The sequence below is a fragment of the Onychostoma macrolepis genome, chromosome 07 (assembly GCF_012432095.1).
Source record: "Onychostoma macrolepis isolate SWU-2019 chromosome 07, ASM1243209v1, whole genome shotgun sequence".
NCBI lineage: Eukaryota > Metazoa > Chordata > Actinopteri > Cypriniformes > Cyprinidae > Onychostoma > Onychostoma macrolepis.
Genome location: NC_081161.1, coordinates 38,236,958 through 38,256,417, shown reverse-complemented (window position 1 = coordinate 38,256,417; position 19,460 = coordinate 38,236,958). Strand labels below are relative to the sequence as shown.

Genomic DNA, 19,460 nt, shown 5'->3' with positions numbered 1-19,460 from the left:
GCATATATAGTTCAAGTCTAAATCATTTTGGTATTTTTAGTACTTAAAAATGAAAACTGACAGTGAAAACACAACCTTCTCTTTCAAGGTTATATATTTTATATCTCTAATGTTTGAGATAAACATGGACTTCACATAATGCATACAAAAGTAAAAAATACATTTTTAAAAAAATGTTTGTTTTGATAAAGTGCTTGTGTGAAAACAGTTTGTGGTTTTCTTGTTTTTCTAAAGATGGCCATCAGAAACGACCACCGACCACATCAGCACCATGTATAGTAATCGTAGAGAAACAGGCCATTTTAAGTCATAGGTGTAAGACTGCCTCTGAAATGTTTCACGACCACAGTGTTAATGCATCGGAAAAGTGAGAATGCAGAAGACCATTGCATATCCAGACCTCTTCTGCACTGCAAGTGTGAGTAGGTGTTTGAAAATAGATGACTATATGTAACTAATGTAAGGTTAAATCTGCACATATATTTTTTATATTATAAACAAGAGCACACCTATAGATGAGGATCCATATACATACAGACACAAGTTTTTATTTAGGTCATTTATTGAGGAAATCAAACCCACTCGTGTTGATGGGGCCTTAATATGTCATTAAACATCTGCTGCTATAGCACTATAGTTGTTTATATATAATAGTGTTAACATAATACTATAAATATTAACAAATATAATTTGTGTATGTGTATTTATTTGTAAAAAAAATTATTTGTTAAAATATTTGTCAAGATTAAATATATTTTTATTTTTTTAAATGTATTTAATAAAAAATGCTTACACATACATTTCTGTTAATTGTTATAATATGTATCTACTATAAATCAATGGTTTTAATTTTTAAGTTTTAGCTCCCTCTTGAGGATTGATATAGTCATTCATCTTATTTCCACACAGTCATGTAAACCTATATAAACTCATCTGTTATTTGCCTTCTCTTTACTGAAAATAAAATCAGGATATGATTATTAAGATGTCTGGTACAGTTTGGTTTCAATGTATCAGTTTATTAGTAGTTATCACAATCCTTCCATCAGAAAATATCACATGATCTTTTTAATTTAAATACATTTAATCCAAATTATTTCATACGAGAGTTTATTGACAACAAAGACAAAAACACCTTTAGAGGGACAAACAAAAAGAACCAAGGCATTGGGCTTTCCTTTCTGTACCCTCACAATGTGTACCAGTGAGATCGATTGAAGGACCGTGTTCACACAGACACACAGGGCAGATGCACAGCTCTGAAAGTCTCTGTATTATCAGTTTTCATGCATTCTGGCTCTCGAACGCCCATTTTTTGTCATGCGTGTTATTTATAGGTTCTGTCCGCTGGCTTTCCTCAGTAGCTGCTCTCGTGACCCGTTAAAATGTATAAGTTGCTAGTGGCTGAAGGGTTTTCAGTTGGAGTGCTTTGCAAAACAATGTCTCTGTAAACCAAGATTGGAGAAAAAACACATTAAGAAGAATGAAATGCAATTTTTATTCAAGTTAAAAAGAAAACAATGAAAAGAGGTGGAAGAGAGTCAAAACCTGTGTGTGCCTAAAACTTTGAACACTCGGCTTTCATCTGTGATTTCCTGTGTTACCTACAAGAACACATCAACTATTAAAAATCAACAAATGACGACAATATGTACTGATACAGAATTAGACAGGTATATCTGGTTAGGCACCATATTGAATTTTTGACAAGAATGAAAACAAGGCTGTGAGGGAAAGTCTTGCCACTTTTACAACAGCACGCACTGTATAAAGCTTTTACATTATGTAATTTTCACAACTCACAACTTTCAAAACTGTTTTATGAAATATATATATTTTGAAAGTTTTTTTTTGTTTTTTTTCAGACAGACATTAATTTAATCTGTACTTAAATCCTTCACAGCCTCAATTTCATTCATGTCAAAAATTAAATACAGCTCTACCCTGACTGGAGTCTATTAAAATGCGCAAAACATAACTCTTTACCTCACAGTTGTGCAGACTAAGTCCTTTAAGCCCATGTTCCCAGAAAGCTAAAACACTTTCTTCTAAACAAACTGTTGAAAAACAGCACATGAAAACTTATGCCACTTGTATCATTTCATTGTGAACAGATACTATATTTTCATATGTCAGGTTTGTACCTAAGGTCTCGATAGGGAAGTCAAACTCCAGTTTGGATGCTAACTCCGTGCTGGGGACACCCTGCATATTGACAATCTTCACCGTTTCTAAAAGATGACAGTGAGGATTCATTTACAATATAAGTATCAGTGCATGCTTTAGAAGTTGATTCATGTATTAATCATACATATAAATCATACATACTTTCCAGTGCAATTAAAACCGTGTCTCTGTCCAGCTGTGTCACTTGTACAGCTCTTACTGTCTCACTGTCTAAGGAAAGAAACAAAAAACACACATTCACACACGTCAATGAATAAAATATAGTAAGCCCATACAAAATTTGTATGTTTTTCATATTTTCTTTAGTGAGAGGGAAAAATCTGTTGAATTCATAGGAATGGGTTCAAATGTGATGTTTGCTGTGAAATTCCTCAGCCCTGAGTTCATGCAAGACCAGCAGTCTGTCAATCACTTACCTGGCTGAGGGTTTGGCGTGCCATTCAGATGGATGATGTCGAACTTTAGCTGTCGTTCGTTTTGCTGTTGAAGGCTTTCCTGGACGCCCACACAGAGCTGAGGAAGCTCATCTGTCATTAACACCAGCAGCTCAAAGATGGGCAATGGGTCCGGCAGGGGCACAGCGATGTGCTTCAATGACAAGACGATAAGAAAGGAAAAATTAATGAGAGAGCGACTACAAGATGTTAACCTCTTGTTAGTGAAAGCATAATATTGTTTGTTTGGTAGCAATAAATCATTTACTTGTAAATAAAATAAACTTAATGTTACATTATGCAAACAAGACTATTAACACTGTAAAGTTTGACATATGAAATAATAGTAAGAACATTTTCATTTGAAATGGCACAGTTTGTTGAACTTTAAGATAAAATCTTTTTTTAAAAATGCATATATGCATATGTTTTTTTTGTTTGTTTGTTTGTTTTTGAGTATCATATGTGATACATCAGACTTTCTTTGGCTCATATAGTGTGTTATATGTGTTATATAAGTACCAAATTGAGCAAAAATATGCAATTTGGTGCAGCTGCTGATATTTTCATGGCCAGAAAGTAAGATGAAATTCTGATTGCTTTTAATGTAAATCAATGAGATCATTATAGCAGACTTCATATAACTATCAGTTGTCACTCTATATCTCCCAATAATATGTCTTAGATAATATTTAAATGCTTAGTTTTATCATCAAATCTTTTATTGTGGAGGGCAAAACATATAATGCAATACAATGATGATTGAGAGATCGACAAGTTCCTCAAAAGTCTGCTGTCTCATATTTGAATCTTGTTTTATATATTCTTTAAAAATAAGTATAATCAAGTAAATCAAAGTTGCTTCAGTCCAGCAAGTGTTCGTCTTGAAATACTACTAACAATATAAAATTGATTCTTGTGTTTACTTTATAAAAATTATTAAAGCTTTTATAGCAAAAAGACATGTGAACCACAAACCGAAGGTGGAAAAGGCCTTTTACTTGCTAAAAAATATAAACTGTCAATCTGACGACAGAAGACATGCATTTAGAGATAATTTAGAGGCCTTAGAAATCTATCATATGTGGTGCAGTAAGCTTTATAGGGTTACTGCTACCTTGAGGTGCATGAACTTCTGCAGCGGTTCATACCACAATAGTAGCACAAGGCCAGAGGGAACTGCAGCGCATAAGAACGTGCTGTCTGTGTATGGATTACGAGCTGACGAAGAAAAATCAAGAAAACATGGCTTTCAGTATTTTTCCATCTTAACCAATGACAGAAGGTCAGCGAAGACATTCATCAGGATAAAATGAATAAGCATTGATCTATTATGATGTAGGAATTGACCCTCACCCACGCTGCACTTCCGACATCCCTTAGTGTCTGCAATCTTCACTGACACAGCAAACTTCCTGTGAAAAGATTATTTTGAGTTCCAAATGAACAACATATAAGCTGAATTATTAAACTTTTATGTGTTTATGTGACCTATGGATGATCCGTTCTGTGAAGCGGTTGGTGCCGAGGGACAAGTGACCCTGTTTCCTCTGCAAGTGCCCTCGATGCTCAAACAGAGCTGTCAGTCTATGAGAGTAGAGATGAGACGACTTACCTAAGAGTAGAATAGAATAGAATATAACTGATTTGAGCAAAATAGAACAGCAGTTTACAGACCACTGAGGTGTACATGTTAATCTACTTATTTATGATTTAGTATATGATTTCTAAAAATGATTGGCTGTTACTGTGTCACGTCCCTGGACTGTCTTGTGTGTGTTTTGCTCCCCATGTGTGCCCTGTGACCTAGTTTCTGTCTCCCCTTGATTGGTTAATTTGATTCCAGGTGTGTCTCCTTTAGTTCCTTGATTGTCCTGTCTTTAAAACCCCAGTCCTTTCAGTTAGTGTTTGTCGGTCTTTGTACGTCAACCTAAGTGTCTACGTAAGTGTCTACCCTACCTGTGATCTGTGTTCCTGTCTATATATTAAACTCCCGTGTTGCTAATTCCTCGTCTTCTCGTTCCTGGTTCCCGGGCTCCCCCGTGAGTTGTGACATACTGGTACCACAACATGTAATACTTAAACCATATAACTATACATATATATAAATGTTACGTACCAGAGATGGACATTAAGACATTGTTCATGACGTAAAGCCAAGTGCATCTCTGTGGAAGCAACTGCAATGGAGATCAGGGGCAAAAAACAATATTATAAATATTAGCCATTAAAAATAAGATGTTTCGTTCTCATTTTGTATTTTATGACAGAAACAGTTATTGGGTAAAAATACTAAATACCTTTTCTAAGGTGTCTTCATGCAGTTCATTTAAGTTAAGGATATAAACCCCCTCCTCTGCACCCAAAATTAAATACTGATCTATGAGGAAATAATAGACAAATCAAACAGAATTCAGCAATACTCTGATTCTGTATTAAGTTTTTCAATCTATATTTAAATTACATTTTATTTTCATCACAATTCTGGATCAGTAAGATGAATGGAAATCTGTACCTCTTGTTTTGGGCAAAACCCATGTTTCTGCACAGTGAATTTTCAGTGGGCATCCATTAAATACTTTAGTAAAACAGGCTCCCATCTATGCAACATGAATTATACAATGTTTCATAAATATAGTACATCAGATGTAAATTTTAAGATAAATTCTTAGGTTCATACATATAGTAGATACTAGGCCCAAAGGTGCATTAATGATAAACTAGTCAAATTTAGTAACAGCCAGGTTTAACACATTTAAAAGGTGTTATTAGGTGGTTAAACTTACATAGACTTGGGGAGTGGGAGGAAGTCCATGAGAATCGGCTCTCTATGAATTAAAGGTTAAAAGTACAAGGAACAATTTCTATATGATCTTTAGTCTCTTTTTAGTCTGTCAGTAATACTTTTAGTGACTCAAAAATATACAAAATGTGTATTAACATATATGATAGGTTTTTTAGATCTGTCCATGGTGCTGAAGCATTTAGCATTACGCTAACAAAATATTTGTGGTAGATGTAATGAAATAATACCAAAATACTTGATCTAATCATTTTTCAACCAATTAAATTAATTAAAAAAAACTTAATAGTGGTTGACTAATGTAGTTTTTTCAATGACCAATTTAATGTTGATATATTTAGATATCTACCAATACATAAAAGACACAAAATCTATACACTATCTGACACTGTGTTTGATAAAGGGAGTTAACTACTTAACTAAGGTTCGGGAGCGAGGCCACGCCTCTACCAATCACCTCACATCCTGAATCCTTCATATATCGGGCCGCCTCATTCTATGCTGTTTGTCTCTTTCTCTTGAACCCACCCTTCCCTCCCCTTTTAATCAAATCAGCAAATCATTCTCTTCTTTTCAGGTTGCATCGGGGGGTCCTAATCGTCTGGCCTAAATATACAAACGAGATGATACCCCCATCCTGAGTCTCTCCGGGCCATCAATTCCAGACGCCCAGATCAACCTGACCATCATCCTATCCCCTTTAACTTTTCATCCTCTTCCAACTCACCCCTAACATTCTGAACAATAAACTATTCATTTACATGTTCAGTTGTGGCGTGGTCCTTGCTCGTGAAAGGGACATTAATATAGCTGAGATGTATTGAAGTGTGGGACACAAGCACACATAAGTGTAAGTCTGTTATACGTAACATATACCAACATTGTGTAACTCACAGAGTCCTCTGTTTTCTTCCTCATGGTGCTCCACTCCGGAGAGAGAGCCTTGTCTCTGCTGAGAGTCCTTGTAAGAGTCCTCTGTTTATCCTGTGTGTCATTACCATCAGGAACACAAGGGTCGCTGCACCAGCGCACATCCTGACTGCCTGAACACCTCAACAACACTGACAAAATACAAAGAGAGAAATGTTTTAAAACTTTGTGAGGTGAAATTCCCTTGTGTCTTGTACTTTATGTTCAGATAGCAATACCTGATTTAGGACGTAATACAGTTTCAGGGCAAAGAGTAGCACTGGGTCGAAGCGTAAGGTTCTTGTCCTCCAGATCAGAGTCTAATGAGCTCATGGGAGGAAGTGATGTCGTAGCAGAGACGGGTGGTGGGCTAAACAGTCCACTTTTCTTCTTACTCCACTATGAAACATCAGAAACTGTTTACAGCCTTACATCATTTTTATATCATCATAAATTAATCATCGGGACAGGTTCTCAAATACCTCAAAATATGAGAGTCTTTTTACTGTCAAACTCCTGAAAGAGAAAGAAAGTTCAATGACAAAATATTTGTCACACACACACAAATTATATTTCTGCTGGTGAGTTCAAAATTGTTTAAAACAGGTACTAACAAATTGTAATATAAATAATTATAAAAAAATTAAAATAAAAAAGGAAAGTAGAAGAAATATTTAGAAAGAGACTATGACTCACACACACACAAATGATATCTACTAACAAAAAATATAATAATTAAGGCATAATTTCACTTTTTATCTGATTTTTAATCTTTTTTTTTCTTTTTTCGGCAAAAGATGCCATTCCACAAGATGGCGCCAGAATATAAGTTTGTCCCACCTCTGCTGTAACTCCTCCTCCACACTTTCCAAAAGACCCCTGCAGTAATTAATACATTTCAAATGAAAGGCTATAATAACTGTTTAGTCCGTAGTGCAATTATAAGTCCACTTAAATCAATCAGCACTCACGGTGACTGTGGTTCATCTCCAGATATGCTCCAATCATCACACGATCCCTGAGAACATAAACATACTTGATTCTATTTTTTTCAAGTGTTAACCATGTATTATGGCACAGACTATTTTATGATGAGTAAAAGAATTGTGTTTTGTTTGTCTCATTGGCTTATAGAGAACATCACTAAGAACTGACCAGGTCAGGATAGGGTTCAGTCTCTTTCCTCCTGGGAGCGGTAAACTTGACCTGGTCAACTGTCAAACAACAAACACATATTACATATTAATATTTTTGTGGAAACTGTGATACATTATCTTGCAGAATTCTTTGATGAATAGAAAGTTCAAAAGAACATTTATTTGAAATACTAATTAATGCATTGTTTGCAGAATAAAAGTATTAAGTTCTTAAATAAAAAATCTTACTGACCCCTTTTGAATAGTAGTGTAAATATCCATAAATCTGGACAATATTAATCCATATTCAGTAATCATGTTGTTCAGATATTTTAACATGTTAGAATGTGGTTTCTATGGTTTTCTTATTGGTTGCATATATGCGAGACCTCCAAGAACTTCATATATACATATAGTAGTTTGAACATCACTTCCTCATCTGCTCTAAAGAAGCTTCATTGTCTGTCTGCCTGATTTGTCTGCCTGTGAATGCTGTAATCTTACAGTCAAGAGTGGTGACAATGGTTTCTCAGTGAAAGTGGCATCAACTTGCCACACGATAACACACACACACACGCATTGCACTCTCCGCTTGGCCTCGAATGTGAGCGCTGGATCCAGTTCACGCGAGTGAGTGTGTGAGGGGGATGGATAAGCACATGCCATAGACGTGTGCTAAACAGTACCAGCTCTATGAGTTGTGTGCCTCTTGACATCACTGAAGCTATGCTCAATAGTAGCCTTGTTAAAGCAGCACCTCCTCTGCTACACTTCCATACATTAAACTTTCTAATCATGCACAAGCTGCAATGAAAATAGACACTGGAAGTGGATGAAAGTGGACTCAGATAATGGATGAACACATAATATAATCAAGAAACATTTTAAAAGATATGGCCAAAAATGTGTTTGCTACTAATTTTTACAGATAATACATGATTGCGTATCAGAGGATTTTAATGATTTATTCTGGTATAATGTAAAGTATAACAAAGTATATAATATAATTTAATGATAGCAAATAGGATGCATATAGTATTTCTGAATACAAAGACTTATTTTATCAAATATTTACTCAAAATGTCTTTCCGAGAAAAAAAGAAAAAAAGAAAAGAAAAGAAAAGAAAAAGAAAAATAGAATATAGGATATAAAAATAGAATTAAGGCACACTTACCGGCTGATACAGACAATATTAAAATATATATATATATATAAAGAATTAGGACTGAATAGTGTATATTGTAGTATGTTAATAGTATGTTAAATAGAAATGGTTATGTACAATTTCTATTGGAAATAAGGACAATGTTGACATGAACTTACATTGTTCTTCTGATAAACTTCTCTCCACTGGCATATGTTTTCCTTTAGACTGGATTGTATCTGGGGCTGTATCGTTTGCCTTTAACACACACATAAATATCACTACAATAAAAAAACTGTACACTTTGACAAACTGAACTCTGACATGAATATTTGGGGAAAGCATTAAATGACTTTATAAATTAGGGAAAGGTTTCCCAAGAATCCTGATTCATGTGCCTCTCCTTAAAATTTTCTTTATTTATCCTTGCTTGGAAAAATATTTTTTTGATGACATGCAGATATCAAAGCAAGTTGAAATAATTTAAGTTATTTTAAGTGAGTAATTTGAAAGCTTAAAGCTGCAGTCCGTAACGTTTTTTGGTTAAAAATGAGCAAGTACATAACCAGCCAGTGTTCAAAACTATCTTATCTTATAATAATGTTTTCTAATTTGAGTGGTACAGGTAGGTTTTCGCGAGAAATTCGAGCATGGCACTGCGCCATTACGTCACGTTTGTAAACATAAACGTTGTCCCGGCTACTAGGCTATCTCATATGAGGATCCTGCAGGTGGTGGATCGTTTTTAGCCTTTTTTTCACAGCAGCTGGAATAATTAAATTTTGATGGCGGATTGTAATCCAGAAAGAATTATGTGTTTATGAAACACGTGATGAAACGAAATTATATTCCAGTTTTAAATGTGCTTCTGATTACAGATAGCCTGGGATTATACAAGATTTGTATTTTAAAGAAAACCAGTTCGAAGGGAGCATAGTTTGCTTTTTGGGTTAAAAGAATTTCTTAATATGAAATTCAAATGGTATGACAATTAGATATTAGACTGCACAGAAATTGAAATCTACACGCTAATACACACTATACTCATAATCACGCAATGCTGATGTTGTTAACATTAATAATTTGAGAATAAAGTATACCAATAATAATACTTTGCACGGTTTGATGTGATATGAGCTAACTGATCTTTAGATTAAATCACCATTGGTAGCTCAATTTATGGTAATGCTTTTTTCCTCAGATGGTCAGAACAAATGTGGCAGACTTGTTACTTACTTGTTCTGATGGTAATATACGGTGAAAATTCTTATTTGGGTCATATATTCCAAGACATAGGCTAGAATCTGTGATTGCGAAGTACAGTAAACGTCCACACCGGTGCGGTGACTGACAGCTACACATTCACCTCAAAACATTAGATTCATCCGCGCCACTGAAGCCGTGCCGGAGTACAGCTCACGCAAGCAAGATAATTCCAGCTGCAATTCCAGGTTTTCAAACAGAAATGGCGACTGCAGCTTTAAGCATGCTTTTAAGAAATGCTGTCTTGCTTAATGATATATGATGCAATTAAATTAACTTCCTTAAACAGAAAAGCTTTCAGAAGACCTTAGATCAGCTTGGATTAGACGGCATACTGAATTTAACAATACATTCAAAATACTGTACTTATGTCCCTCACAGCCTCATTTTCATTCCAGTCAGAAATTAAATATGGCGCTACCCTGTGTTCCTGTGTTCATGTAATGTCAAAATTTGAATAATTATGTATAAGTTGCAAAAGAAGTTTTGCATAAAAACAAGTAATTTCTGAGCACGAGGACACGAATAGCTCAGAGTAGAGTTGCTATCTCACTAATTACAGTAATTGCAACATAATGTGAGTGTGCCTTATTCTCACCTCTTCATTCTCTTCAGGACTGGGTGGATGATGGAGGTCTGAGTTACTTTCCAAGTCAAGTAGCTCAATCATCAATTTTCTGGTGAGTAACTGTGTTACGAAAGGGTGCTGGGGAGAGAGAAAATGGCAAAAATGATCAACTTTTCTAGAAATACAAAATTTATTAAAATGCAGTATTGTACATTTAATGTTCTCTTGTAGGGATGCTCCACTCAGGACTTTTTGAGCAAAAAACAATCACAGATTTTTCTTGATCGGCCAATACGGATAAGCTTTTACTTAGATCTGTTATATACATGATATGCATCCTTTCTAACCATTACTTAAAAATAAATAAATAAATACATAAAAGTTTCCTTGTGCCTTAACAGCTTTAACACGTTTTATGACCACACAAGGAAAGTTATTATAGGGGTATGTGATATTCAGTAGCAATGCTAATATTAACTTTGATTTTTGAGTTTGATTCATCTGTCACCTGGAGAAGAGTTTCTGCTGTTGGTCTCTTGCGAGGACTTTTGATCAAACACATCTTCACAAAGCTATGAAACCCTGCAGACCTGCAAAGACAAGGACACAAACCTCTTACCAATCATGTCAGGTACTCACAGGAAAACTGGCACTTTTCTTTACTTTTTCCATTTCTAAGAGAAATGTCCTTTCTTTCTGTGGGGTTTTGAATCTCACCATTTGCTCTTGTCTTTTAGTTTGGGAGGCTGGAAGCTGCTCTTAGACATCAACATCAGAGCTCTACAACAGAAAATAAAACCTCGGTTCAAAAATGCTTTGTTATGGGGTATTTTCTGTTCTTGTAAATTAATTAAATGAGTCATTCTCACCGCATGGGATGAAGGTCAAACATAGGTGGCTGTAGCTCTGCCAGCTCAATGGCGGTGATGCCAACTGCCCAGATATCACACAGATGGTTATATCCACCCTTCTTTTCCACTGCAGCCACCTCAGGGGCCATCCTAACAAAACAATGACACATTTCCATTAGACACATCACAGCCTGCAGTCTGAGTTTCTTTCAGAATAATATAAAGAGTAAAGGAGTGAATGGAAAAGGGGCATATGGAAATGTTTTGGATCATGCATTCTTTTTGTATTGCTATGTATTGGTAAAAACCTGTAAATATAATAAAATCACAGACACACACACACACTACCATTCAAAGGTTTGGGGTTGGTAAGATTTTATTTATGTTTTCAAAGACTGTCTTATGCTCACTAGGCTGCATTTATTTGAATTTTGTAATTTAGTATTAAAAAATACAGTAATATTGTGAAATGTTATTGCAATTTAAAATATCTGTATTATATTTTAAAATGTAATTTATTCCTGTGGTGGCAAAGCTGAATTTTGAGCATCATTACTCCAGTCTTCAGTGTCACATGATCCTTCAGAAATCATTCTGATATACTGATTTGCTGCTTAAGAAACATTTCTTACTACTATCAATGTGCAGCTTTTTTGTGTTATGTTTCTTTGATGAATCAAATGTTCAAAAGAGAAAGAACAGCATTTATTTGAAATAGAAAACTTTCATAACATTATAAATGACTTTACTGTCACTTTGAATCAATTAATGTATCTTGTATATATTGGAATAAATGTATTAATTTCTTTCCAAAACAAACAAACAAACAAACAAAAATCTTACCAAACCCAAACTTTTGAACAATGGAGTAGATATTATGTAGCTACAGTTTATTAAGCAGTAAAAAGTAAAGAGATAGATTTAAATGTACAGTTCACCTAAAAATTCTGTCATCATTTACACATCATTTGTTTTTCCCAAAAGCATTTGGGAAATGCAGCCCTGGTCATTTTTCCTTTTGTGTTCCATGAAAGTAAGAAAGTCATAAGGGTTGGAAATGACATGAGGGTGAGTAAATTAATCTATGGGTCAACTATTCCTTTGTACTAATCATAAGAGACAGTATGATAATTGCTTTACAAGACAATCCAGACAGTGTGATTCTGCAGGAGTCAAGGGCAAATCTCTGTGCAGACAGCTCACCAGTAGGGAGTTCCTATGAAGGACTTCCTCTTGGCAACAGAAGCACTGATCTCAGCCGCAACCCCAAAATCAGCTACAGAGAGAGAATGAGAGAGAGATACAATAATCAAAAATGTGCAGCTTCAGATGTCTGTCTGACATAAAATCACTTACCCAGCTTGACATCTCCTCGATCGGTAAGAAGAATATTAGCTCCCTATATTAGAAGAGAAAATTCAGCTTTGTTATCACAGGAATAAATTTTAAATAATAATAATAATAAAAAAAAAAAAAACATTTTAAATTGTAATAGTCTTTCAAAATATTGCTGCTTTTACTGGATTTGTAATCAATAAATGTAGTCGAGAACATTAGAGACTTTTTAAAATACATTTAAAAAATCCTAAAGACCCCAAACATTTAAACAGTATTGTCATGAAAAGCCTCATTCACCTTAATGTCTCTGTGTATTTTGCCTGTCTCGTGGAGATGATTCAACCCCTGGGTAAGACGAGAACAGAAATCTTCTCAAAATGTAGGGATGTGTCATTGAGAAAGATTTATGCCTCCAAAGAACTTTTTAAATATTTAATTAGCCTCACCTGGAGTGTTTCCCTGCAGATGTAAGCAATCTGTTTTTCCTTTAAAGGTCCAGTTACTGTGAAGGGCATATTATATTAACAGTCACTTAACTGGGACAGTGCAGACATTAAACTCTCAAAGGAATAAAATCACCTCAAAAATGTGAGATGGAATTGTTTTTAGGAACAGCCTGAAATTTATAGTGGTTTGTGGAAAATATTCCTCTGCTTTCATGCAGTTTTCCCAACCCAGATTAAAAAAAGCAATAAAGTCATATGTGACAATGTGAAGGTGATAAAGAATTTCCTTTTTGAGTGATCTATTACTTTAAGACGCTTTTAGTTCATCAAAAATGAAAATTTGCTGAAAATGTTTTCACCCTCAGGCCATCCAAGATGAGGATTTGGATAAATTTAGCATTGCATCTCACCGATGTATCCTCTGCAGTGAATGGGTGCCATCAGAATGAGAGTCCAAACAGCTGATTTATGTTTCAATGTTTGGCCAGAAATTATGGTTTAAGGATAAAGCTTTTCCTTCATAATTGGTGGACTGGAGTTGTGTGGATTATTGTGATGTTTTTATCAGCTGTTTGGACTCTCATTCTGACAGCACCCATTCACCCCATTCACTCAATCTGTGAGCAAGTGATGCAATGCTAAATTTCTCCTAATCTTTTCTGATGAAGAAACAAACTCCTCTACATCTTGGATGGCCTGAGGGTAACTACATTTTCAGCAAATTCCATTAAGATGCGTAATAACCCTTCCCTGTGATTTTCAATAGTCTCAAATGCTTGCACAGAATTTGAATGTTATTTACTGTATACCTTGGTAGATATCCTGCAGTGATCCTCCCCCACAGTATTCCATGCAGATCCACAATTTAGTATTCCTGAAAAGTTTAACAGTTCAGTGCCTGGACTTTTGAGTCAATGCACACAAAACATTTTCAAAAGATACATACGCACACACCCATAACTTACAAACATGACAAGAATCTCATAAACATTTTGAAAGCTTGTAAGTGGGAATGCATGCCTTTGAAATAATATTCAGGTATGCACAAATCATCTAGAGCATGTGCTGACACATGTCGGCAGTTATTTACAAAACCTATTAAACATGTCTGGGTGATTTGCTGTTCCATATCTGATTGTGTAACTCTGCCTGTAGGGGTATAAAACGTGTTGTGGTATGCACCTATCTGTGCCATAACAACTACTGGAGAAATACCAGGCAAGGCGCAAACATTACTGTACCTGTGGTAAGTGCCATAATAGGCCACAATGTTCTTATGCTTACACTCCTTCATCATTGTTATCTCTTGCTGGATGGAAGTGATGTCGTCACCTGAATAAAGAGTGAAGGAACAAGAAAAAGAGTATATACTGAGGACAAAATGGTCTATAATAACAAAATATTTAAAGTATTTTACTTCAGAAAGCAGTGATTGACAAATCTGAAACAACTATTCCAGAGAGCAGTGTAAAAATAACTTAAATTCATGTGACACACAATGCAGTCCAATCATTTTTAAAGTAGTAGTGCGGTGAGGCTTCTGAGAACTATAATTATGTGTATATTTAGAGCTCTTTACAATATAATTCCTTCATACAAGGAATCGATCCAATAAAACCTCTATCATTTTGAGAGATTAGTTAGAAACAGCATTTGCCTTTAAATGTTTACTGTATGTTCTCTACGGCACTGAAGCATGAAAATCTCCCAATATGCAAATGTGTTCTGGTCAAAAACTTATAAAATGAAAACTACTCACACACCTGGATCCAGTTTAACAATTTTGATAGCAGCCATTTCTGAGCTCCTAATGTTTCTGGCCTGAAAGAAAATAGATAATATTACATGATGAACTGGAAAATCAGATTGCACTTTGTCTTTTACAACAATATTAATTATAAAATGGATAATTAGGTTTAGCTACATTTCAACTGTTGTTAAACAGCTGATATGCATCTGTGATTGTGCACAAATTTTATATTAATAAGTCTATACCATTCAAATGTTTGGAGTTGGTAAGATTTTTTGAAAGAAGTCTCTTCTCTTATGCTCACTAAGGCTGCAATTATTTGATCAAAAATAGAGTAAAACCTGTAATATTGTAAATTATCACTACAAATATATTAATACTGTAATATAATTAAAAATGGAATTCACTCATGTAACGGCACATCTGAATGTTCAGCGAGCCTTCGGTGTCACAAGATCCTTTAGAAATCATTGATATGTTGTTCAGGAAACATGTCTTATCATTATCAATATAATAAACAATTGTTATGCTTAATGTTGCTGTAGAAACCATGATACATTTAATTTATTGCATCCTAAATAAAAGGCTGTAATTTCACTTACAGTTAAAATAACTAGCTATATTACCTGGAAAAAGAATTGTTTAATTGTGATTTATTATTATTAATAATACAAATACATTTCTTAATGGAATTAATAGAACGTTGTCACTTTTTAGGTTTTAGGTTTAAAAACACATTTCAGCCATATTAAAGTCTGTGCTGCGTTTATATTTATATATATGTTTTGGTTTTCAAATAAACATTTTACAGCATGAGCAAATGTAACATAGAGGTGGATACATGTGACTTTAAGGCTATGTTTACTTTGGTGAAATGCTCGGGATGCTGTAGAAAAGCCAGGAACAGATCCAGCTCTCCTGGCAGGCATCTTAATGACAAATATCCTAGTGTCAGTGGCAGCCTGCTGTGTCCTCTACTGTAACCTTGTCCTGTAGCTGCTGCTGCCAGGAGCTGATGTTCTTTCTTCATCTTTCTAGATCGTATGATGCTGCACCATTTGTTAATCACTCGTTCTATTTAGGAAGGATTCTATCAGTTTACTATAAAACCACTAATACCTCTTGCCAAGCTGATCTGCATCTGTGACTGTGCACAAATGTTTTATTAATAAGTCTATACCATTCAAATGTTTGGGGTTGGTAAGATTTTTTGAAAGAAGTCTCTTATGCTCATTAAGGCAGCAATTATTTGATCAAAAATATAGTAAAACTGTAATAGCGTGAATTATTATTACAACTATATTAGTACTGTACTATATTTTAAAATGTTAATTTATTCTGGTAAAGTTGAATGTTCAGCGAATCTTCGGTGTCACAAGATTCTTCAGAAATCACTCTAATATGCTGATTCTATCAATTTACTATAAAACCCCTTATACCACATGCCAAGGATTCATCAAACTCATTTAGCTGTGGATTTAAAGGAATAGTTCATCCAAAAATGAAAATTTGCTGAGAATGCACTCACCCTCAGGCGTGAGTACATCCAATACATGGATGAGTCTGTTTCTTAATGGGGACATATTTGGAGAAATGTAGCATTACATCATTTGCTCACCAATGGATCCTCTGCAGTGAATGGGTGCCGTCAGAATGAGAGTCCAAACAGCTGATAAAAACATCACAGTAATCCACAAGCAATCCATATGACTCCAGTCCATCAACTATCATCTTGGTAAGCTAAAAGTTGCAGGTTTGTAATGAACAAATACATAATCAAGACCATGTTTAACTTTAAACTGTTGTTTTTGGCTGAAAAAAAAGAGTCCTCTTTCACTGGGGAAAGCAATATTGCAACAAATATGTTGATGGATTTTGATGAGAGGACAAGAAGAACCACTTTTTCCAAGCATTATTAAGGAATAGTATTTTGATCAGAAACAATAATTTTAAGTTAAAATGCTTTAATGATGGATTTGTTTCTTACAAACAGTCTTTCGCTTCACAAGACATTGATGAAATAGACTAGTGTGGATTACTCATGGATTACTGTGATGTTGTTATCAGCTGTTTGGACCCTCGTTCAGATGTTCCCTCTTCACTAGAATCCACTGTCGAGCAAGTGATACAATTATAAATTTCTCTCAATCTGTTCCATTGAAGAAACAAACTCATCTAAATGTTGGATGGCCTGAGGGTGATTAAATATTCAGCAACTTTTTATTTTTGGGTAAACTCTTCCTTTAAATAGCTAACTCAGGCACATGAAATAAGTTCTATACATACAGAGTGGTTTATTTAATACTTATGATCAGGCCAATTATGAATAGAAAAACAGCAGACAAAAAAGTTTGTCAGGAAAGCGGACCTCCATTTTTGCTTTCAGCTAGTCATAAACATAACAAATTGAGCATTTCTGGACAAAACCTGGAACTTCACTGAGCTGCCTTCCTGTTGTTTTTCCTGGCATGCCAGAGAGCTTCCTGTCATGACTAAAGCGACAGTGTAACGTTCACTTAATGGTTTAACTGTGCAACCTGAAATAACGCAGCCACAACCCAAGAACAATGGCTTGGGTTGGATATCTGTCCACACTTTGACCAGAAATCTCCAAAGCTTGTTATTCTTTATGTTGGCATGGTCAGACCTGACAAGTCCATCAAATGCAAAACAGACTGTTTTGTTCGAATGCAGCTGGGAATCCTCACCATGGAACATTTTTAGATCTCGAGAACTTTCTGAGTTCAAGTTGAGAGAGCTAGAGGACACTAGAAAGGATTCTTTGTGCATTGTAAGATGGGCATTGTAAGGGTTGCTGGCTCACCCACTGAATTATCATAAAGTGGACTGTGTTGGGGATTGCTACACAAGAGTGACATGATCTCATCATTAAACGTATATAAAAGAGACAAAATACACACGAAAACCAACAACATATTTGCACCTTACAAACTTCTTAAAAGAATAACACTAGCACACCTGAGGGAGGCCTACATTTTAAAGTCCAGATTTTTAACATTCCACAAATGTTGAGGTTGTGCCAGTAGATCGCTCTTCAATCAAGTTAAATTTCTAAGCCAACCATATGCTATTCCACTCTAGAATCGCATCTGATACATTTTTAAACTATGCTTTTCTGTTTTGCATGTAAACTTTGAAGACAGACTGGCTGAAGCTACATGTTTTGTAGAGGAAATACTCAGATGGATTAAAAAGACATTTAGCCACAATGAAAATAAATAGTATATGGATGTCAGTCTATGTGAATCATTTTGTGTTCACTGTGTTAGATGATGGAATGTGTGCCAATGCACACATGCTGTGAATTCTAGAAAACCAAACAATCCAGTCTGTCAACTAACATCATGGATCTGGTTTCTTGACATATCCAGCCTAAACAAGGAAATTAACAACAACTGAGTGATAAAATCATGTCAACTGTGCCTACTTTACAAGGTATCAGATGGTACTATGACATTTAACATGGTGTTGAATGATAATCATACCATGGTACTCTCTTAGTATATTCATGGTACTGGTACTCCAGAGAGTCTAATGTGATTGCACTGATGCCCAAATACTTACCATGGTATCATATACAAAGTAATACAATCCTTATACAGTGGTACAATACAAACAAGTCATACAATCCCTTTTGGTAGATTTTTGATAATCTTCCAGAAGGAAAAGTGTTTTCCCCATGAAATCTTGACAGCGCAACATGCATCAAAATCGTACTCATTGCTTAAACACTCACCGTTAAGTAGCCTAATAAAAACAGAAGTTCTTTCTCACCTTAAAAACATCTCCATAAGTGCCGCTCCCGATCCTTTGAATAATCTCATAATCATCCAGGGGATCCAAAAATGAAACTCCTATAGTATTCATGCCTGCAGCTCTTTGTATGTTTCACTTATTCATGACAGCTGTCACACAGTTTGATGTGCAGTAAACTCATCTCATCCCGGTGCGCTGTCATCAAAAATGGCGAAGAGATTGAATAATAATAATAATAATAATAATAATAATGTATAGATTTATCTGTAACGCAATGCAAAGCAAAAACAAATCTTCACATTCAATTTATCAGGGAAATCACGGTCTTCGTCTTTTGATCTCTCTGCTTGTCCTTGTCACACTAGCGCACCCGTAGACTCACAGCAGCAACGTCCGATTCGTAAAAAGAATCTTTTGGAGTCGGATCTTTTCAATGAATCGGTTTGCAAAACAGGTTCGAACGATTCATTAACGAATAGAACTGAACAGGTCAGAGCGGTTATCGAGAAGTTTATTTAAATGTAGCCTACAATAAAAAAAATACAATTAAAAAAAAAGAGAACTTTTAGTAGCTATTAGGCTATTTGATGAAAATGGTCTAGGCTCGTCGAACAGCAATAAACACCATTTTAGCTAAACGAAATAAAAACGGCAAAAACAAACCTCAATATAAGTCTGCGTACTAGGCTCTAAAGCACGGCGGAATTTCAGGAACCTCGGTGACGTAAAAGAATCACCTTCAAAAAAAAATCACCTGCTTTTCGAACGCGCTCTTTGAAATGAACTATTCTAAAGAACCGATTCGCAGACACGAGCTGTCTTTACCATCACCAGGCGCGACACTCATCGCTGC

The 19,460-nt window shown here is 35.2% G+C and overlaps 1 protein-coding gene across 3 annotated transcripts; it reads right to left on the bottom strand.

Annotated features, from left to right (window-relative positions):
- Nucleotides 1–979: 979 nt before the first annotated feature.
- On the bottom strand, nucleotides 980–19,326 carry map4k2 (mitogen-activated protein kinase kinase kinase kinase 2). 3 transcript variants are annotated; one of them, XM_058782973.1, is made up of 33 exons: nucleotides 18,907–19,324; nucleotides 18,626–18,802; nucleotides 14,844–14,901; nucleotides 14,322–14,412; nucleotides 13,890–13,954; nucleotides 13,081–13,136; nucleotides 12,932–12,979; nucleotides 12,653–12,695; nucleotides 12,500–12,572; nucleotides 11,315–11,446; nucleotides 11,163–11,225; nucleotides 10,954–11,035; nucleotides 10,476–10,583; nucleotides 8,794–8,872; nucleotides 7,489–7,547; nucleotides 7,305–7,351; nucleotides 7,174–7,212; nucleotides 6,816–6,849; nucleotides 6,573–6,732; nucleotides 6,319–6,485; nucleotides 5,408–5,449; nucleotides 5,137–5,221; nucleotides 4,922–5,001; nucleotides 4,741–4,801; nucleotides 4,113–4,236; nucleotides 3,978–4,036; nucleotides 3,739–3,842; nucleotides 2,604–2,775; nucleotides 2,329–2,397; nucleotides 2,145–2,231; nucleotides 1,987–2,057; nucleotides 1,549–1,604; nucleotides 980–1,445 (listed from the first exon to the last, which is right to left on the bottom strand). In XM_058782973.1, the coding sequence occupies exons 2-33, from the start codon at nucleotides 18,716–18,718 to the stop codon at nucleotides 1,358–1,360; spliced, it is 2,595 nt and encodes an 864-aa protein (XP_058638956.1). In that variant the 5' UTR covers nucleotides 18,719–18,802; nucleotides 18,907–19,324; the 3' UTR covers nucleotides 980–1,357. The 3 variants fall into 3 exon arrangements, with proteins under 3 accessions (XP_058638956.1, XP_058638955.1, XP_058638957.1); XM_058782972.1 differs by having other exon boundaries at nucleotides 18,626–19,324; XM_058782974.1 differs by lacking the exon at nucleotides 5,408–5,449 and having other exon boundaries at nucleotides 18,626–19,326.
- Between the last annotated feature and the right edge of the window lie 134 nt (nucleotides 19,327–19,460).